This window comes from Micromys minutus (genome assembly GCF_963924665.1).
Source record: "Micromys minutus genome assembly, chromosome: 12".
Lineage (NCBI taxonomy): Eukaryota > Metazoa > Chordata > Mammalia > Rodentia > Muridae > Micromys > Micromys minutus.
The window spans coordinates 61,129,204-61,151,868 of record NC_137981.1 but is presented as its reverse complement, the minus strand read 5'-3'; the positions used below and the strand labels follow the sequence as shown (position 1 = coordinate 61,151,868).

At 45.2% G+C, this 22,665-nt stretch overlaps 1 protein-coding gene across 2 annotated transcripts in view; it reads left to right on the top strand.

The window, feature by feature from the left end:
• Positions 1 to 22,665, top strand: part of FGF9 (fibroblast growth factor 9) — a gene marked incomplete at its 5' end in the record, with an annotated part of 52,014 nt that overhangs the window by 758 nt on the left and 28,591 nt on the right. The window contains one exon of one of the 2 annotated variants that reach the window (XM_080926584.1): positions 17,507 to 17,783. The exons of the other annotated variant lie outside the window; for it this stretch is intronic. Coding sequence (XP_080782710.1) covers positions 17,507 to 17,783 — 277 coding nt within the window. Of the gene's footprint in view, positions 1 to 17,506; positions 17,784 to 22,665 lie in introns of those variants that run through there. 2 annotated transcript variants of the gene reach the window in all.

Below are 22,665 nucleotides of genomic sequence, written 5' to 3'. Positions count from 1 at the left end.
TGTAAAATAACATTTCACAGTATAAGATCTTATACTCTGGCATCACATTGGGAGTCAGAACACTTCAGATTTTGGAACACCTTAGATTTTAGATTTTAGATTAAGGATGCTCACTGATTCCCATCCATTAACATATTACTTACTATATAACATTGTCTTGTGTGATTATAGAGTTTGAGGAGTCTGAAGATTTACATGGGGGTTAGTGGCTCAAGAGAGCTGATGTCACCATTCCAGCAGGAGCTGTGAGCCTGAGCCCCAGGAGGACCAGGATTTTCAGATCTAAGGCCCAGGGCAGGAGACCAATGCCAACTCAAAGACTGGTAGCCAGGCAGAAGGAGCTAGCTAGCTCTTCCTTTCTCAGATTTTTGTTCTGCCTAGGCCTTCCTTCCATCAATGAAGCCCACCCACGGTAGGGAGGACAATCTGTCTTCTTCTGAACACCAATTAAAATGCCAATCTTATCCAGAAACACCCTTATAACACACAAAGGCAAAGTGTCTGACCAAATATCTGGGCACTTCACAGTTCTGTCAAATTAATACATAAAATTAATCATCATCATCATAGAGAGTATCTTTAAAACATGAAGCAGCTGTAAAGATATTTAACATACATAAGTAATAAATCATTGTTTTAGAGAGACACATGTAGAAGAGCACATAGCCTTGGTTATCTAGAAAACAAATGTGTTTACCTGACTTGTAGGTTGGTGTGGGGCTTATACAGAAGTAATTTTTTTGTTGTCTGTTGTTAATTGATTTAACATCCATTCATGTTGCTGACTCATAACTTCTAGGTGTGTTGCCCATGTGCACATGCACTCACACAATGTGTGCACCTACTGACAATATTTTCCAAATATATAGCCAATGCATTTTTCCAGAAGACATGCTCTTGAATGTTTAAAGCTATTTTATCTCTTAAGTTAGGTAGGTATTGAGAGAGTAGCCAAGTTGGTTAAGGACAAAGCTGTTAAAAGTTGCACTGTAGCCTCACACCCGGGCTTAGAGAAGCCAGTCCACCCAGCTGAATCCACATGTTTCACTTTTGCTGAAAGATTGATACTTGCCTTATAATGTTAGGGTGAGCAAGCTGAGGGCAGTGACTGCATCCCTGGCAGCACTGGGATTCCTGGATGAGCACTGAAAAGGAGCTCAGTCTGTGGGGTTATCTTTCTGTATGAACTGAGTATTACAAACATGTAATAGAAGTCTCTTTATTCACAACGATGTCAAGTTGACTGATTTAGAATCACCACAGCTGTAGATCTCTGGTGTGTCTATGAGGGTGTTTTTGGAAAGGTTCAGTTGAGCACAGAAGACCTGAATGTGAGCATCACCATCCTACAGGCCCGGTTCCAGAATGGATATAAAGAAGAATGTGAGCCAAACTTACTAACGCTGTTTTTCAAGTTAATCACCATGCAAAAAGATGCAATATTAATTTAAATTTCATTAACATCAACTAGATACTGTCTACAATGTAAACTAGAGACATTCTCTAGTTCTTTATAAATTATACAAATTATTGTGAGCTGTGGTTACTCTACTGCACTGGGGAATATATATTTTAAGTTTTTCAAGATTCTTTTTTACTTTTATTTTATGTGTATGAATATTTTGCTTGCATATATGTGTGACACCATGTGTTTGCCTGGTACCCATGGAGACCAGGTGAAAGTGTTGGATCCCTTGGAACTGGAGTTACAGATGCTTGTTAACTATTATGTGGGTTCTTGAAATTGAATTTGGGTCTTCTGGAAGAGTAACTAGTGTAACCATCAAGCCTTTTCTGAAGCCCTAGAATGTCAATTTTAAATAAGGATTACAGGTGGAGCTCAGTGAGTATCCAGAATTTCTTGCCCATGGACAAATGGTTTAGGAGTAGCAGCACATTTACCTGCTAGCTAGATATGGGGGGTTGTTTGTGGTAGGAAGGATGATCTTTTGGTGACTGACTTTGCAAAACTAAAACAATTGACCCCTATTGATCCTCTGTAGCTCCTGCAATGCACTGTCTTCAGTGTTCCTGTTTATTTAGTGTCTTTTTTGCATAGTGGTGAGTTGAAACAGAGTCTCATAATCGATCCCAGGATAGTCTTGAACTCCTGTCATTTCTCCTGTCTTGGGCTTTCAAATGCTAGGATTATTAGTGGTTTCTTCTAGCTAAGAATTTGAATATATTTTGCAGGTGCTCTTACAGTAGCTGTCATTAAAGATTGTACTGGTCTAGGTCTCTCTCTAGAATAGAACAGGAACAGCTTCAAAATCAAAGCTCATATCCTGTAAATATTCAGTACGTTTTTAGACTTTGTAGCATGTCACACGTCACACATCACACATGGTATATATATACCCACACACACATATGTATGTGTGTGTATAAATCTGTACGTATGTAAACAAAATCTATAGTGGCAAAAATGTCATTAATATCAGAAAGCTAAGCTCAAATGAAGTAGCATTTAGGAATGTTAAAGTATCATTAGCAGATAAATTGGTTGTAAATGTGTAATCCAAGTTCTGAAATTTTTCTTCTAGACGTTGATCCAATTAAAGCTAATACTATATATTTTTGTTTGCTGATTAACTTGAATAATAACATTAGTAAGGCTTTGTTCTATCCATTTTTTTGTTTTAAATCAGATCAGAGAAAATAGTTAAGGAAACATTGCCTCTGAAATTATAGCCTTAGATTTTGTTTATTAATCATACTTTATATGTCTAGTACTGTTATGTTTTACTGTTTACCTCGGAACTGTCAAAGATCAGGCCAGGAGACCAAGCAAGCCAACAGTTTGAGTAAAATCCTGGGTCAGGATTCTTCATCTTAAATTTTTGTTTGAGGATTTCATGCACATGCTTTGATTGAATCCAGCCTTTGCAACTTCTTCCTTTGCAACTCTTCCTGTATTCTTCACCACCTCCTCCTAACTTGCTGCACCTTTTTATTGACTCACTGACCCCATTTAGTGCTGCTTGTGTGTTTATGGGTGTAAGGTCATTCACTGGAGAATGGGCAACCTACTTGAGGCTACCTCCCTAGAGAAAATTGACTTCCCCTCCACTAGTAGCCTTTAACTTCCAATAGCTCATCAGATACAGATGGCCTTCCCCCATTCATACTGGAAGTTTTGCTGGCTTGATTGTATGCAGGCTTTGTGCAGTCAACCATAGCAGGATGAGTTTGTGCACAATGGTGTTATTATATCTAGGATACAATGATTTTCGGAAGTCTTCTGCAAACTCTGGTTCTTACTTTTTTTGGGGGGGGGTTCCTTCTCTTCTGAAATAATCCCTGCACCCTGGGAGGAAATAATTACAGAAATGAATGGTTATCCTTCACTGGGAGGAAAGGGGAGGGGGGTACTCAACTACTCTCTGATTGTACTTAAGGTCTACTCCAGAATACAGATCTTATGCCCAGTACTGTTAACTAGGTAAAGAACCCATGGATGGGCAGGTAATAGGTCCTAGAGGAGAAGCTACTATTATTTTCTAATCAGGCATGATATCAAACTGACCTCTAAATACTTATCTTTATATGCATAGACTAGTATTCTTCAGAAAACCTGTTTTTGTAGCAGGTGGAGATTCATGACAGAGAATAAGTGAAGTCCTTAGCCCTAAATGGGACAGCTGGATTAGCATTTTTAACCAAAAAAAAAAAAAAAAAAAAAAAAAAGAAAAAAAAAAAAAAAAGAAAAGAAAAAGAAAATTCCAGCAAAAGCCTGCAATCTAAGTAACTGCATTATGTCAGTCTATTTATAATCTCAACTTACGTCCAGGACCAAGCTCTCACCCAGGGGTTCCATTTGATAGTGACAATAAGAAAGCCAGTTGATAGTTTTTCCTAAGCACACTTAAGTCTCAGTAAACAGGTTAATTTTATTAACACAGGTTTGGACGTTTTCCATTCATCTTAGTGGTGAACATGAAATCCTAGTTTGCTATTCAATTGCTTAGTATTTTAAGTGTCCAAATAAAATAAATATTTATTTAATAATTTCAGACAAATCTAGATAATTTCCATCTTTTCCCTAGAGGATATATTAATTTGGGATTGTGAATTTCACAAATTGATCTCCCCCCTCCCCAGTGATGAAGCTAAAACTCATGGGCACATGCATGCTAGACAAATACTCTGCCACAAGCTTCACACCCAGCCTTAAGTTTTCAATCTTAGATCTTTTGTTGTAGTGGTCATGCAGTGGAATCCAACTGCTGATTAGGCTTTATGATTCTGGCAAGGAAGAACCAAGATCTCCAAATGGTTGTGAATTCGGGTGTAAGGTTATAGTTCAAGGTGCTGAAAGAATTCATGCATATGATTCCAGAGCCTGGGCCAGAAACCTTCCTGGAGCACTAGTTGATCTTCTATGATAAAAATAGTAACTGATAATGTGTTAGCGTATAACAGTCTATTAATTCCTTATTCATTAAACATTTAAAATAATTGAGGCAGGGTCATGCTATGAAGTCCTGGCTGACTTGAGCCACTTGCTGTGTAGCTCAGGCAGGCCTTGAGCTCTGCCTCTCAACTGCTGGGATTACAGGGACTTGCCACCATTCCTGGGTTAAACATTAACTCTGATCTTTCTGGAATTTTCCAACTGTTCTCAGAGGTGTGATGCTTATTTTCATGTTAAACTTGACTGTTCCAAGATGTGCTTAGATACTTGGTCAAATATTACTCTGAGTATTTCTGAGGGAATATTTGGATGAAACAAACATTTAGATCTATAGACAGATTACAGCAGATTGTTTAATCTAAATGGGAGTGAGTTTTATCCTATCAACTGAAAAGCATAAAAGGTAGCCTGTCTTCAGGCTTCCATTGTTGTCTTTTCTAATGTCTCTCTACCATGGCTTCCTTTATTTAAAAAATTGATAATAAAAGGCTGACCTGAGGTATAAGCAAATTTCCCTGTCTGGTGATCTTGGAATGGGACTCAAACTCTTCCTGGCTCTTCTGGCTTTAGTCTTTATCTGGACTGTGGCTCTGAAGACTTTGGATTTATCAACCTCTGAGTTTGTAAGCTTGTTCTCTCTCTCTCTCTCTCTCTCTCTCTCTCTCTCTCTCTCTCTCTCTCTCTCTCCTTCTCCCTCTCCCTCTCCCCCTCCCCCTCCCTCCCTCACCCCCCCCTCTATATATCCTATTTATTCTGTTCAAGTAAAGAACCAATGAGCAATAGCTAAAAAAAAATGATGTTTATTATCTCTCCAGCCTTTCTGTTGTTGCTTCCTTCACAGATCTAGATATTAAGAAAATAGATTGACATTTGTGACAGATCTCACAGTAGCATGATCTACACCAGAATGTCTCAGAATCAGCACTACTGACATTTTAGGGAGCAGTGACCTGCCTTGTGCACTGGAGACTGTTTGGTGTCACTCCTGGCCTCTATCATTATGATGCCTGCAGTTGTGATGACCAAATGTGCCTTCTGGACAGTGGTTAAATTTTTCTGGGGATAAAATGGCCCTAGTTAAGACAGTGCTAAACAGCCTATAGCACAAGTGAGATCAGTTCTGTTAACTAGGAGGGGTTGTAGATAAAATAACTTTAAATAAGAAATTGGTCAGTAAAATCAAGGGTTGACATACGGTATCAATCACAAAGTATTTGGAATTTCACAAAGTAGTATGAAAGTCAAGGCCTCTCGATACACCTTTCCTCTGCATTTGATGTTACAGCCAATAGGATGCACACCACCATCTTTGCCAACATCTCTTTATTATGGATTCTATCTTTCTAGAACAAGGATTAAAGCAAAACTCTGCTCAAGTTAAAAAAAAATCTGCCCTAATTAAGGTCTTCTCTACAGACAGAGGTTTGAGCATCATGTCAGGCTGACCTTGGGAAGGAAGAGAGAATCAGCATGCCCTGTTTCCTGAGAGGATCATATTCAGTGGTCTGAAATGAGGTGAGGCACCAAGGGCTTTTATGGATGCTTTCTGACCTTTTGAGTTAACAGTCTTGCTATGTAGCCCTGTCTGTTCTCCAGTTCACCATACTCTTACCTCAGCCTCCTGAATTCTAGGCTTAGAGGTTCATGCTACCATTTAGGACTTTAGATAAACCAGTAAACAGGAGAAAATAATGAAGTGGTATGTTGAGAGACTGTGAGGATCTATTTGATGATCTCTCCTAGCAAAGGGACAGACAACCCCAGTGGTCCAGTCAAACTCAAGCTTAGACAGATGCAATTAATATGGATAACCAATTGGCTTTAAATAAGGCAGATCATTCTAGATCAGTGGTTCTTAACTTTCCTAATCTTCAATACAATTCCTCATGTTGTGATGACCTCCAACTATAAAATTATTTCATTGCTACTTTATAACTATAATTTTGCTACTGTTATGAATCATAATGTAAATATCTGCATTTTCTGATGGTCTTAGGTGACCCCCCATGAAATGTTCATTCAACCTCCAAAGGGGTCTTGACCCACAGATTGAGAACTGCTGTTCTAGATAATACACACACACACACACACACACACACACACATACACACATACACACACACATCACCCATTCAGTTGAAAGGTATTTTTAGTTAGTTTCTTTCATTTATACACAATTCCCAAGAAAAAGATCTTCAAGTAACAGATATTTAATGTTTGGCTCATGGTGTCAGAATTTTCAGTGTATGGTTACTGGGCTAACGTGTTTCCGAGTCTATGGTGAGGGAGAATCTCATGGCAGAGAGCAAGTGGCCAAGAAGAGCTGGTTATCTCATGGCCAGGGAACAGGGGCTATAGTCTTGATAGTGTGATACTCCCTTTCAAGGGCATGCCTTCGGTGATCCACTTCTTCCAACCCGACTTCTGAACATATGGTCCCAGTCTGTGGTGCTGTTTGAGGAGGCTTAGGTGGCATGGCCTTGCCTGAGGAGTTATGTCGCTGGGAATGGACTTTAAGAGTTAAAACCTGGAGACAAACTTTCAGTTCTTTCTGCTGGCCACCCCTGGTTGAGATGTGAACTTTTGGCTCCCTGCTCTCGTTGTTAGGCCTCCTGCTTGCCTCTTTGCTTTCTTCCCAAGATGGACACTTAGCCTTCTGGAACCTTAAGCTGAAAATAAACTCCCTTTTCTATTACTCCTTGGTTATTAGTTGTCTTGGTCTTGTTATTTATTACAGGAACAGAAAGCTAATAAATACAACTTTCACCACCTGAATAGTGGCACCACCTGAGTTACAAGCCTTCAATTTATAAATTCTTAGAGGAGTATTCTGCATTCAAACTATAACAAAAAGGATTTAAAAATAGAATGGAAGCTTTTCCAAGGAAGGAGAAATTCCTCTGTGGATGGCAGGATGGGTTCCTGTCTTCAGGTGCCAACCTGTAGGCTGACCCTATGGATGTCAGATTTCCCCAGCCAGGCCCTCAGCAAATCTTTCTCACTTGCCCTTCCCTTGTCCTCTATCCCTGTTACCCTGGTAGAAACCTTGGTACAGTCACCCTAAATATTCCCAGGGACTCACAATGGGAGTGCTTCCACCATTGTTATTGTCACAGGACATAATGAGGGCAGGACCCTTCTCATTTATTTTGTTTCCTTCTGGAGGCTGGCACATGACTCTCCATAAATGATGAGTTGAATAAAATCATTATTTGTGATCATTACAAACAGCTCTACAGGATATGAAACAGTATATATATTTCTGCTAGGAAGTGAGTAAATTATTAGGATAAAAGGTAACATTTAGCTTCAGAAAAATCATTATCACCCCACTGAAAACTAGCAGAGAGGGAGCAAAAGTATCAATAGATTCACGACCCCGGTGTCAGCAGTTTGGTTTCTCTTCTGGGTTTGTCTCCTGAGCTACATCCCACACTTAAGTGGGATGTATACTGTGTGCTGCATTTAAATTACTTCTCCACTTCCTTTCCTGTTATTATTTCATCATCATAAACATTATTCCCTCTTTTTTCTATTGAAAGTAGTTTGCTGTTTTGTAAAATTAATATATATGTGTGATAAGCTGTGTTTCACAAAGCTTTTTTTGGAAAAATTGGAACTATACATTTATTTTATATTTATATTTTCTTTTAAAATCTTGGAAACAACTCATTGTGCAAGAGGGGGAGATAGTTTGGGGACTATTTCCATTTATTTAAACTTTTAGCAAAGCTGGGGGTGAAACTCAGGCTCTGAACAGATATTCTACCCCAGCCCTGCATTCCACAAGAACTGGCTCAGTCTGCCTGGTAGGAGGCTTTCTGAGAAAGATTATCTAGCTTGCTAGCCTCTTTTTACTTATTTCTCCCCGTTATTTTCCTCTTCCTCCTCCTAGTCCAGTCCCCCCCACCACCACTTTTTTGAGATGGGTTTCACCATGAAGCCCAGGCTGATCTCAAACTTTGTTCTGCTCTGGCTTCCTAAATGTTGGAACGACAGGTGTGCACCAGCATACAAGATTTTTCCTTTCTTGGTAAAAATATCTATGAACTGTGGAAGACTTTTCCATTTCATCTTGTTTTAAAGGAAAAAAAAAGAAATAGGAGCAAAGATCCCACGTGTGCTTCAGTGCTTTGCCATCATGCTTTTCTTGAACTCAGCCCAGTGAAGTGTGTCTTTTATTCCTCCTCAGCTACACCCCAACTGACATTTCAGTCCTGTGTATGTTCTCCCATTTGTTTCAGATGGCAATAATTTTGTTGAGGTCATAGATTTGGGTGGCTTTGTTTTGTTGCTGGCTACCTGTAGCGTTTGAAATCCATGTAACAAAGTACTTGAAATAAGCAGCAAAGTGACCCAGGTCACCTAATCCAAGAGAAGGATGTAAAGTGGAACGTCTGAGCAAATATATATAAGTATGCACTGAGCCATCCTTAGGAAATGTTTAAGGTTTAATGATGGGCATCACCTCTTGGATCACCTAGCTTTTGAGGGGAGAAATGACTCAGAAAAACCATGAAGGTCTAGTTGTCTCTTCACGCTGTAGTCAACACACTGAAGCAAAACATCACACTAACATAAATAAAACACTGGCCCATTTAAACCCTGCACGAGCACACTTCAACTCTGGGGAACAGTGGAGAAGGGTTATCACTTGAAGTGGTTCCTATACACTACAAATAGTAATACACCAGTGTCACCTATGTATAGTATAAAGGGCATGACCATATGTTCTTATTTGTCTTTGAACCCATGGTATTCAATATTCCTGACTGAATGCTTGTGAAGAATTGATATGTACCTCTGAGATATGGCTAACTCATGAAGAAACTTACTCTCTTAGCTTCATCTTTTTTAAAAAAAAATATTGTAGTCAAACTGGGGGAGTTTGGAAGATAAGTGCTTACTCGATCTTTTTTTTTTTTTTCATGGCTACCACATATATTTTGCTGAGTGATATAATATAGACCAAGTGGGCCAAATATCAACTACCTTTCTCCAGCCAAAAGCGATTTATTAAGTTATAATAGCATTCTCAGTGGAACATGGTGCATGGCTGAAATCCATACCTCCCAGTAATCAAGATGAAAAGGCAGACAGTTTCAAGAAAGGTAAACCTGAGCTGCATAGGAAGACCCTGTGTCAAAAAACCCAATCCAACCTAAACAACAAACAAAGAAAGTTGCATAGTCTTGTCTTTGAAAGGTGACCTTGGTGTATAATAGTTCTGCAATGCTGAGGAGCTGGGGTAGTTGTTGAATTGGGTTTCCATGATAGCATAATTCATAGAATTAATGTGTTCTTTTATGCTGTAATATATAGCCTAGGAAAATTTGAAATGGTAATTCTGATTATGTATTTTCTCTAAGCATCCATCCAGTACAAAATGGTGCCTGAGATGTTGTGAATTAAAGTTAGGGAGGATTCCACCCTAACTTTAAATCTCAACTTGGGTCCACATTCATGCACTTCTGTACACCAAGTGCGAGTGTTCTACATTATTTGGCATGATGAGTAATTTTCTGTTTGTTTTTATGTCTTTAAATTAGAGGATATGTAGAGACATACCAGGCCCTGGGAGAACTGTAAGCCCCTCTCTATGAAGCTCTTTGGAGAACATCATGCTTAGACAACTTGGTGTCAAGGATTCTCTGTTGATTCCAGTGCCTCAGTTTACCCAAACCACTGGCAGAGTACGGGACAAATTAATAGAGAACAAAGTGTAAGACCTTTAAGCACTATAGTAGCACTGTAGAATGCATAGTAAACTGACTATGGAGAACAACAAGACATTTGGAAAAGCTAGAAGGAAGGAAGACGCTTTTTGTCATTTTGAGAAAGGAACTGTGGATGGAACATTTTGAGGGCACTGTGCATGCTAGGTATAATTTGATAAAGTTATACCTCCCAGTTTCAAGATTAGTATACAGAAATGCAAGGGGGAGGAAGGAACTGGTTTGTGGCTATGTATATGTTTAGAAGCCAGGGATCAGAAAGCCAAGACCTACACAGAAGTCTCCAAGGACTGCTCCTGCGAACCTGCTTCCCTCACCAGGTCCCACCTCCTCAAAGTTTCATGGCCTCTCAAAGTAGTACTTTCATCTGTTAAACAAGACCCAGTTTATGAGGGGACATTTCAGATCCAGATGGAAGTGTCCTTAAGCTTTGGGCCTCATTAACAGTGCTAACAGCAGTCAGAGTTAGAGACAGTGAAGCAGATGCCAACAAGATATTCCTGTGGAGCCTGAACAGAGACTAAGCTTAACTTGGAGGAAACAAGGATGAAGACTTCTTTGAGGAGGATAACAAATGGAAGAATGTACTGGGAAGGGGAAAACTTACTCTAACCAGTTACTAGAATTTCAGACTCCACGATTGTTATTAAACACCACTTAGCGTTTGCTGGGGTTGAGAAGTGATGTAACTGCATCATGCAGAGTGTGGGTTATCTTTTTATGTTTTAAATGTCATTAATATGGCTCATCTAGGAGTCATTTAATATAAGACCTGAATCTTTCAGTTTTTTTCTCTCCAATGCTTTTCGATGTTTTTACACCTGCAGAAAAGCAGGGCCCTAGTTTCATTTCTGTTGCTGTGATTAAGTACTCTGACAAAAGCAACTTAATGGAAAAAGGATTCATTTAGTGCATAGTTCCAGGTTACAGTCCATCAGAGCAGGGAAGCCAAGGCAGCAGGAACTTGAAGCAATTATACAAACACACACACACACACACACACACACACACACACACACACACACACGGTCAAGTGCAGAGAGAATACCTGCATGTCCATGCTCAGTTTACATTCTCTCTTTTGTACAGTTTGGGACCTAAACACAGGGAATAGTGTTTCCCACCTTTAGGAAGGGTTTTTCCACATCAATTAACCCAATCAGGATAATCTGAGGCTAATTTAATGTAGACAGTCCTTCATCAAGACTCCTTATAAGTGCTTCTAGATTGTGTCAACTTGATAATGAAAACCATCACAGGTATGGAGGAAGTATGTGCTCAGGATTAAATTACTATGGTTAGGTCTGTCTGTTAATGAGTGGGGATTTTTGAAGGCAGGAGATGTTTGAGTTGGGTATCTTCCTTCTCAGCTTAGATAGGCTGGAGTAAAGTCAGTTTTCTTGGGATCAGGAAAATGGAGCTCTGAGTGTATTTCAAAACTCTCTCCTCCAAAGCAAGTAGGAGGGATTCTTTTTCAGATCTTCACAGTGGGAACCTGAGAAAACTTCTGTAAATAAACTCGGGAAAGGGGGGAGGGTCCACTGAGACTATGCCCCTATGAATTTTTAAACTCTCACACTTAAGCACATTGGACCTTCAGGAATTATAACTTGAAGTAACTATACTTACCCTTGCTCCAGGTGTGGGCTGCTACCACTCCCTTCTGCTTTGGAAACAGTGACTTGATGTCTGCCTGGCTCTCCAGCAATTTGCCTCATGACCTCAATTCTCTGAGCATTTAAGATGAGTTCTTGATTTTCAGTCTGTTCAGCTTTTTTTTCCCTCTGTAGATAGGAGTGATGATGTCCAGGCTTACATACCAGACTAGACACCAGGCCATTATTGTTATTTAAATCACTATCAGCATCACCACCATTCTCCTCCTCATCATCACTATTCCTATTATTCAGGTCTTTTGAAAAAGGGTGTCCTCTAGCCACCTGGTCCTGACTATTCTTGGCCTTGAACTCTTGATCTCCTACCTTCCTTCCCCAGTGCTGGGATTCCAGTCATGTGCTACTATGTCCAGCAGAGGCTTTATGTTTCTAAATCAGTTGCAGGCTGTTCATAGACAGCAAAATTAGTCCTTCAACTTGATATGCACAGGTTTTTTTTTTATTTCACCTTTTATTCTTTTGAATTTTGTTCCTCCTCTGTAGCTGTTTTGTGTGTATGTCTGTGTGTGTGTGTGTGTGGTTATATTTTTCAACTTTCTCTTTCAGGCTTTTGAATTCCACAATCCAACTAGAAAGGTTTTACTATTCAGGGTGTAAAGGAAAGTCTCCATTGTTTCTTTTAGCACTTGTGATAGTTTCCTCAGGATCACCTAAGTATTTGCTCCACTTGAGCTCTAACCTCATTTCAAGTGTGAAGGGAAACTCACTTCTTCCTCTGCCCACCCCCTTGCCTTATCTGTTCTCTCAGAACTCACTAGTTTACTTTTCTCATTAATTATCTTATATTAAATTCTACTATGTACTCAGATTTTAAAAAATAGCTATTGTTGCCCTATCTGGTTATTTATATTATAATGTTGTTTTATTTACTGGAATTAAAAAAAACATTTGAAATTATTGTAGGGTAAGTATAGTTATAATCAGTTAACCTCTCAATTTTTTCTTGTTAAAAATTTGTTAAGTGAATTTTGTAGATTATCTTTAGCATCAGTGTGGCTAATAGAACAATTTGATTAGTATGTTTACTGTAACCATGCCAAGCTTTTAGATCACTCTATATATTTTCAAAGTTGAGATTTTTTTCTATTCAGAAATAGTATCTGTGTCCTTTAATTTGTTCAAGTTTGTTTGTGTCTGTAGGGAGATTTAAAAACATTTCTTCACATGCTTCTTGCACTTCTTTTTTAAAGTCCTGTTTCTGGTGATCTTTCTCTTATCCTCTCCCTGCCTGGGTTCTATGTAATGTATCTAACTGTATGTACTCAGCACCACAGGCTGGTAAGCACATGTACTCATTATTAGCTCCTGTATATTTATTTGGTAAAAACACACTTGCCAGGCTATTTTTGGTTGTTTTTGAGGTAGGCCTTCCTATAGAGCACAGGATGGCTTTGAACTTTCAATGTCCTAGCCTCAGCTTCCCGAGTGGAGTGCTGGATTATAGGTGTACCATCAGCCCTGCAAGAATATGTCTCTTATAATGCATGGTATTGTTGTGCTGTGCAGCTCAGACATGTATGGACTTGACTTTGACCTTTGTTAGCAATAGGATGATAGGTGTGTTACTTAGTCTTTATAAACCACAAGCTCCTCATTGGAAAAATGCAACAAAATAGCATTCACATGGGGCAGTCAGTTTTGAGAGTAAAATGACTAAGGCACAAAAGTACTTGGAGTGTCTGCAACTCTGGAAGCAAGCCAGAATCACTGCAATAATTCCAAGCCTACCAAATTGAAACTTTTCCATGAGGTCAATCTGGGAACCCAAACCATTTCCCTTTCACCCCATGCCATTAGTAGCATGAAGGGTTGTGGGTGGGGATGAGAGAATGGTAGAAAATGAAGGGTTGTGACCTAGTTACACAGTAGGAAGGGAATGGATAGATTCTGTGCTGATTGGTTTTTGTGTGTGTGTGTGTGTGTGTGTGTGTGTGTGTGTGTGTGTGTGTGTGTGTAAGAAGGGCAGGTGAAGAGAACTAATTGGCTTCTTCAACTGTGTGGAGAGCTTACGGCTTATAGGTCATGTTTACATATATGTATTTAATGCAGGGTGCACAGCAACTCATGAGGTCCCACGAAGGGGGCGGGCACCATATAGCACAGTGAGCATAGGTAGAATGTTGGATGCCATGTTACAGATCTGTGGACACTTGGAGTATTTATTCCTTGTCTAGGCTCCTAGACGTCCCATCTTTTATTCCAGTCTGGGCCCATTCACTAAAGTGATAGCAGAAAAGTCAGATGTCATCCTGATACAAGGAGGAAGGATATAGCAGGGCATCTATTGTCTATGTCTGCTTCACATGCATTTTCCCCTTAAGGTTAGTCACCCACGCAGGTGTAATGAAGTCAGTTAATTATACCTAGAAAGCAAAGCCACCATTTTGTTGTAAATCATTGAAGAGTACTGGAAAGACATCCTAGAAGCTGGATGTAGAGTCTGTAGTTAGGGCATAGCTCTGAAGTAGCCTCGAAGAGGTTAGCTATGGGAGTCTGGTGACTGCTTGGAAAAAAACGTGATAAGGTCAGGGAAACATCAAGGTCATTGTTTCTGTCACTGTTCAGGGAAAGGACCAAATGTAAGCATCAGAGAAACTGATGGGCAGGCAAAGAGCAGGGAGTCAGGAAAGCAGCTAGCAGCCAGAGTTAGGGATGCAGGTGAAAGGGGCTAAACTAACTGCAGTGGGGATGAGCTGCAAAGGGCTGCCTGCAGCTTCTACCCACAAAAGTGCTGGGTCAGCTACTTTACTCTCTCCTACTGCCGCATCACTTTTAAAGGGACAGGATGCTTCAGGACTCAGAGGCGGAAATGGTTTTTGCTCATAGGCTAAGAGGCTAAATTCAGACCGGGAAAAAAAAAACGTGGTTGGAGACAGCTGGTGGAAAAACTGCCACAATCCAGTCCTCAGAGGAAATGTCTGCCCCCCTGTTCTCCAGCCCTTTATAAAGTGCCCTCCTGTCTGCATTTCATTCTCTCCATTTACCTTTTTTTTCCCTCTTAAATCAACCTGGCACTTTGTACCCAAAGGGTCTAGCAGCGCCCCTGCTTAATCCTGGGCCCTTGGCGACTTGGAGTGATTAATGCGAGCTACTCTAATGGTTTATGAGAAGTGTCACTTCCTCCCAGCTTCTTGTATCAGCCACTAGGCAGTTAGCGTTACAGCCTGCTTTCTAACACCGCGGATGAGATTGCTGTAAATACCACACAGCAGGGTTCTTCTGCAGGGGAAACTTGTAAGCCAGACTCACGAAGCCAGTGCCCGGACTCCCGATGACCCCGGACTGCGGCAAAGAGGTGTGGGAGTGAACAGAGGGGAGGGTCACCTGGCCGAACTCTTTTCCCTTGGGGCCCTGAAGGAGTACGCTTTCTAATGGGGGGGGGGGGGGCAGGGGAAGGTCGCTCCAGGGATGGGCACCTCCAACACCAGCGAAATCTGCAAATTCATTGCCGCCTTCCTCTTTGGAGCGAAACCCTCCGGTCGGAATAGGGCCAGCCCTAGGGCTTCGCCGCCATAGGCTGCCTTCTCCCCCAGAAAAAGCCTTTTATTTGCTTCTCTACCGCAGAGCTCTGGGTTTTGGACTTTGCTTCCCTCTCGCGTGCCGTCGGGAGCTGCGCTCAAGTCTTAGCAACTTTCACCATCTTGACCGGAGAGTCTAAGACAATGTGAACAAAGAGGAGAGGGGGGAGGGGGACGGCGCCTTCGGGCAAGCTGCGGGGACAGTGCTTGTGTTGGGGGACGCCGGGCTCAGCGGGCCGGGGCGCTGGTGGGTGGCAGGGCGCGGACTGCGCCATTGGCGGGCCCTGCCCCTGTCTGCCCCAGGCAGTACGTTTCTTTGTCCCCGCATGGGGCTGGGCTCGAAGGCCGCTGGCCGCTAGCAAAAGCCCTGGCCTGGGACCAGAGCTCCGGCTTCCAAGTCACCCGCGGCTGCAAGAGAGCCCTGAGCAGCAAGCAGCGCCCGTGCCCAGCCGGCGGCTCCCGTCCGGCTCTCAGGCTATGCTGAGAGCTTCGGGCCATGGAGCAACCCTGGAACTCGTGCCTTTCACTTCTCCCAGGCAAAGTAGAGCTCAGGGTGGCAAAGCCGGTCCTGAGTAGCTTGGCTTGGGGGTGAGAGAGAACTCATTGGAACCTTCTCCCAGAAGACGCTCACTCAGATCTGGGGCGTGAGTCGAACTCAAGGACAGAGGCTGTTCTCGGAGCCCTGGGTGCCCTTTGCTCCTAGCCGCGGGAACCTGGGGGGCGGAGGCAGGACCTGAACAACCCAAAGATGCGAGCCAGAACTCCTTACCAAACTCGAGTGTGGGCCCACCAGTGTGTGTGTGTGTGTGTGTGTGTGTGTGTGTGTGAGAGAGAGAGAGAGAGAGAGAGAGAGAGAGAGAGAGAGAGAGAGAGAGAGAGAGAGAGAAGAATCTGACTCACATCCAACTGTCTTACCTGCTGTATAGTTTGCGCGGCTGTGAGTCTGGATGAAGAATGAAAGAGAAATTGCCCTGTCCAACCAAGCTCCCTACACCAACCATTCCCTCCCAGTCTATTTTATAATGCGACACAAGGTTACAGAGTCCGCGCGAAAACTGCTTTCCCAGTTCCCCTCTGAACCCGCGTCTCTCGCGAGCTAGATTTCAGGTGGCCGAACGTTTCCAGGCTGCTTTTCCCATCTCTGGCACCGCGTCTCCGGCGTCTCTAAAGCCGGTTTCCTAGGACTCGGGTTTTCCCGAGAAGTCCCGCGCTCTGCCCGCCTGTGCCCGGCCTGCGGCAGAGCGGCTCGGGAGTCAGGGCGGGCGCTAGGACCGGGCGGAGCGGGGCGGCCGCCGCGCTACCTTAAACCCGGCCCAATGCCGCCGCCTGCGCCACTCTGCGCGCCGGCGGGGGCTGCGCAGGAGGAGCGCTCCGCGGCCACGGCGCTGCGCGGCCCGCGCGGCGACACCTGTTCGCGGCAGCCCGGGCAGCACGCGAGCTCCGGGACGCGGTCCTTGCCCGCCGCTTGCCGCTCGCCTCATTGCAAGCCGCTGGACCTCCGCAGAGCCCCTGCAGCGTTCTGGATACTAGCTTTGGACGCCGAAAGTTTTTTTTCCTTTCTTTTTGTTATATTATTCTTATTTTTTGGAGGAGGGACTGGGAGGAGAGATTTGTCGCCGCCGCCAACGTGAAAATTTTTTTCCCCCTTGAAGGATTCATGCTGATGTCTGCAGAGTCGGTTAGAGAGTAAAAACAGCGCATGCCTTTCTGGAGTCAGGATCCGTAAATTCTGACGTAGCTCGAGCATCTTAAAAATCCCTGTAATATCGCCCAGGCACTTACGTTGCTATGGTCATTCTGATCTCTAAGCAAATGGAGAAACTACGGATTTTTTTCCCTTATTACGGTCGGATGGGATGAAGACCTTTCTGCCTGCAGAGAGTCGAGGCTCCTATGTAGCGATGCATAGCTGTGTTGATCAATGTCAGTGTGTGAGTATAAAGTGGTGGCTTCTTAGACTATCAGTGGTTTGACCTTGAACCTGTGCCAGAGAAACAGCCGATTACTTTTATTTATGCATTGGATGGATTGAAGAAAAGAACCCCTTTTCCCTCTCTGTCTGCAACTGCAGCAAGGGAGGGGAGTTGGATATACCTCGCCCAGCGTCTCCTGGTTGATACCATCATTATTGTTTATTCTTGTGCTTAAAAGCCGAGTCCTCTGATGGCTCCCTTAGGTGAAGTTGGGAGCTATTTCGGTGTGCAGGACGCGGTACCGTTCGGGAACGTACCGGTGTTGCCGGTGGACAGTCCGGTGTTGCTAAGTGACCACCTGGGTCAGTCCGAAGCAGGGGGGCTGCCCCGGGGACCCGCGGTCACGGACTTGGATCATTTAAAGGGGATTCTCAGGCGGAGGCAGCTGTACTGCAGGACTGGATTTCACTTAGAAATCTTTCCCAACGGTACTATCCAGGGAACCAGGAAAGACCACAGCCGATTCGGTAGGTATGCCTTTAACCCTTCAGTGTCCACGCGGTGACACGTCCAGATTATTAACTACCAGGAAGGCGGTAGTTAGACGGGGATGCTAGAAGGGCTATATTCTCATATTTATAGCCCCCCGCCCCCCACACTTTGACTATCTTGCCAGGCTTGGAGGGGGAAAATCCCTTCGGAATTGCAGATCTGCGGCTGGCATTGGTGCAACTCCACACTCAGAAGGCCCCTTTCTTCTTCTTTTTTTAAGGGGGTGGGCTGAGTATGAATATAATCCAAATCCCAAGTTTTTTTTTATTGGATATGCAAGAAGAAAAGGTTTAAGAAGTTTCTTTCTAACGGACCCATTCCCACGAGTTTAAAGCTTTAATCACTAAGAACTTTAAACTGCATCCAGTTTGCTGTAGGTAGCTGGTGTCTTGCTCAAATTAAGTTTTTCTCCCTTCCCTTTTCCTCTAATAAGCATTCTGCCCTAATTGTAAATTAAGCGTGTTGTTTATTCCTGGGGCTGGTCTGAAAGCCTCGAAGGCAAAGATTGCTGGCTGTTCTGTGGGGAGTACTGAAGTCGTGTTTTAGATCCGAAACATCCGGGCAGAAGCTCCTGGGGGAAAATTACCCCAGTGGGGGCCGAAATCCTACTAGGGGTGCGGGCTCTTCCATCCATTGACTCCCAACCTCTGCTTTTTAATTTCCACAGCGTTTAGTCTTGTGTGGGATTCCCGAGTGGCTTTCTGGTGTGAATGTTTGAGTGTGTTTGCAAAAGCTGCAGGCTTATTTTAAAGGACATTCCGAAGATTTCATGTTCACAGGGTACTTGTGACTCAGCACTGAAGGCTGCAGACTCAGGTGGGGACTCTGCCCACTTTCGTGCCTCCACACTCGTGCCTGGCGGGGCACCTTCAGTGGTGGTGCAGTGCTAAGTCAGCGAGCACAGTTCAGCCTGGCGTTGGGGAGGGGGCGGGGTGTGTGGAATCTAGGTTTCCCCCTAACTTAAAAAGAAAAAAAAAAAAAACGACAGTTTGGGCAACCAGACTGTTGGAAGGAGTTAACTCCCGAGTGAACCCACCTGACAACACTTAGACTAGGTCGTAAAACCAAGTCCTGTGGTGATTTTTCTTCCTCATGCCTCAATGCCAGATGTTGGACGAAATCTAAATTACGTGTTTAGCTTCGTGGGCTGTGGATGTTGCCCGGAGGTGAGGAGGGTCCAGGCCTGGATGAAGATAGTTCAGATTCTTGAGGCCCAGGGTTACTCCCTTGGCTCACTACTGAGGCTGGGCTCGAAAGTGAACCCAGTCAATTTTCCCAACTGACTTGTGTCTCCTCGCGACTTAAAAACAGCAAGTGTAGCTCATTGCTGAGATTATTTCTTCGAAACCTAACTATCTTCCCACCACCCTGTAAGTAAACGCCGCTGCTAGCTGTCGCGGGGGAAGACTAAACTTTACTGTGGAGTGCTTGTCTAGCTGGCCACCTTAAGGGCTGCTACGGAGCCGGGTTTTCGTAGCAAGACAAGCAGCCAGAGGCCGGTGGTGACGGGGATAGCGTGTCCTACGGCTCCGGGCAGCCCCGTGATGCCCGGGCAGCCCGCTTGATGCCCGGGGCAGCTGGAGCCCGGTCGTCCCGCGCTCCGGGCCGGCAGGTGCGGGCTCAGCCCCCGGCCTCGCGCTGCTCTCGCTCCGCGCGGTCCTAAGAGCGCTCGGGTTCTAACTCCCTTTCCACGGTGCTCCGGTGCGCCCCTCGGTACGGCCGGGGACCGTTGGTGTTCAGGAGAGGGAGGACAGGGGCCGACGCCCTTCTGACCGTGTGTAGGGTGTCCGACTTTTCTTTCTTGCCCTTGTTCAGTCCCTTTGCTTTCTCTTTGTGTGTGAGTGCGGGTCTCGCGGCGGTGACAGCCGCCGCCCGAGGAAGTGCGGTGGTGGTGTGTGGTGTGGGAACCGCCGGAGGTGCGCACCGCAGCCGGAGAGTTGGTGGCGGGGACCGAGGACAGACTGGAGGTTGGAACTGAGCTTCGCAGTCTCACGCAGGGTCCCTTCCCTGTTTCTTTCCGAAGTGCGGAGCGGGGTTTGGGAGAGTCCCAGGGCTCCGCTGGGTCTGGGAGGTGGGTCGGGGGCCCCTGGCTTGGCGAGGCCACAGTCGCAGGGGAAGGAGTGGGGGTGGGGGTGACAAAGGGCCTCGCAAGGCGGTGCAGGGGGTGGCATGCTATTGTTAACCACCAGCCCAGGGAAGGCATCCGGATCTAGTCTTGCAGGAGCAGAAGGCCGGTTGCACCCGGAGCGCAGGGCTGCAGGGGCGCTGCGGCCAGTGAAAGCCACCTTCATTGTGTGAATTTCTCGGTCCCAACCCGGGGTACCTCACAATTGGGCCCAGGTCGCGGGATATCCCTCACACTCCGGACCGCTTCACGTACCTTCGCCCCCACCTCCCAGTTTTCTTTCTTTAGAAAAAAAAATTCAGTAGTCATCTTTAAGATAGGACGTTTGCCACGCGCACTTGATACATCAGATACTGACTATCTGTGCGAGGATGCAGGGGCGGGGAGCGCGCGCGTTCAGGGGTCAGCGGACAAGGACTGCAGGTACCGCCCGCCGCAGAACCCAGACTATCAAACAAAAAGCCCCAATCTCCTCACCCCGCCCGGATCCTAGAGGTTGGAGAGTGTGTCGCCAAGGAAGTGACATCTCTACTCTCTGGTTCCCGCACTGTGTGTGTGTGTGTGTGTGTGTGTGTGTGTGTGTGTGTGTGTGGTGTTGGTAGGAGGGAAGCGGAAGCCCCGGCCCATGCTGGGGACCCCGGGTGCAAGTATAGCAGGTCGGCCGGGTGTCTGCCGTGGGGGGGAAGGGCGCGCCAGGCTCTTGGCGGTGCCACTCACCCTCGTTCGGATGGAGCAGAGTGGGCGGTTGTGCGCAGTGGGGGTGGGGAAGGAGGGTTATTTAAGTCTTTCATCCGGTTGCAGTGAGAAGCGGGCCCCCGGGGTGACAGCAGTGCCGCGGTCTCCCGCTGCTGCTGCTGCTGCGGCAGGTCCCAATATTAGCAACCTCTGCAGCGCCGCGCGTGTGCCGGGAGCCTCCGCGCCCTGCCTCCTCAGCCCCGCCCGCAGGTAGTTACGTCGGCGCTAGGACCCGGCAGCGCGGAGCTCGGCGGGGCGGCGGGGCTGCGGGGCTGCGGGGCGCACCTGGCGTCCGCGCCGTCGCCGCTTCACCTTCCACCCCCTCCCCGCAGCCAAGGCCTCCGCGCCGCCTCGGCTCCACCCGGGGGACTTCGTCTTCTCCCTGGGTTTCAGAGTAGCTGTAGGTGGGGTGGGTTTACACCTCGATTAAAATAGAAGGTGCGTTTTCTACCTGAAAAGGAACGGCAGAAGGAAACGAGCTGGGCCAATGCTTTCTGCCGCCCCCGAGCCGCCGCAGGTGACTGCCGCTGCTGGCAAGCTCGGCGGGACAAGGTGGCGGCCGTGCTGGGGACGTGGGGGGTGAGGGAATCTCAGCGCTTCAGGGCTACAGCCGGGCCAGGGAGTTGAAGGTGGGAATTTAAGGAGCCCTTTGTTTTTTTCTTGGGGGTGATGGGAGCTGGGAGGAGGGTACCGTGGGGTCCTGTCTCTGAGTGATGGCCTGGGAAGCAAGTATATGGATTTTTTTTTTTTTTTTAACTTGGAAGGGCTTTCTGCTCTTACTAGCTATTAAAACAACGAGCAAAAATTAAGTAGGTAATGCATAGTAATGATGAAGCAGGCCTACCTCCTGGCCTGGGGATGGTGACTGAAGGGTCATTAGAACCCTAGATTGACACTCCTGCTGTGAGCCATTTGAGGGGCAGGACGTGGCCTGTTAAAAGAGTAAGGTGTTAGATGTTGGTGGTATTAGGTGGGAGAAAGATAATTCAGTGATTTAAATAATACCAATAAGACGAAGTTAAACTCTATTTGCAGGGTTTTGCAGAAAAAAAGCAAAATTCAATTATTTGTGCTTTGGCTTTTCAGTACCATACAGGCCTCATAAATAAGAGCTGCCTTTAAGCTTGCTGCAGAAAACATAGATAGCCCTTCAACTGCCACTTGCCAAGGCACAGTTCTGTTCAAGCTGGTTCAGGGATTCCTAGATTCAGGCTCTGTGAAGACCCTCTGGGGCTCCACGTGGCTACTGTGCATGATCAGGAAGCTGTGGAAGAGGAGCTTAGCTACTCTCCACCCACTTTTGAGATAAGGTCTTAAGTAACACAGGCTAGCCCCAACTACTGATCCACCTGCCCAAAGCTTCCAAATACTGGGATTACTTGCTAGTATGACCATGTCCAGTTTCACTTTTGATAACCTCATGCCATATTTCTCTGTAAAATCCAGACCCTTTCTTTTTCCCCTACCCCCATTTTCTTTTCTCCTCACTTACTCCTCAGTGTCTTCTCCCTCCCCCCCCTCCTCTCTCTCTCCTCTCTCTCTCTCTCTCTCTCTCTCTCTCTCTCTCTCTTCTCTCCTTTCTCCCCTCTCTCTCTCCTCTCTCTCTCTCCTCTCTCTCCTCTCATTTACACCAGGTAACATCAGGCTGGCCTGGAATTCTTGATCTTAAGCTCCTTCTGCCTCAGTTTGTGGAGTAGCTGGACCACTGGCTACTCCACTGTGCTGTTATATGTTAGTCTTTGACAGCTGCATATATTTATACAGTGAATCATATTTTGATCATCTGCCTCTTATTTTCTTCCTCCACTTTGCACCTGGATCCTTCCAACAAGGCCTCCTAACTTCATGGTGGTGGCTGTTGCTGCTGCTTCCTCTCCCTCTTTCTGAGTCCAGTTAGTATGACCCATATATACACTTGGGCATGGGGCTAGCTAATGAAGCATGGGCAACCTGTCATCCATGCTGGAACATCGACTGGCTTGATCCTGTGCAAGTCT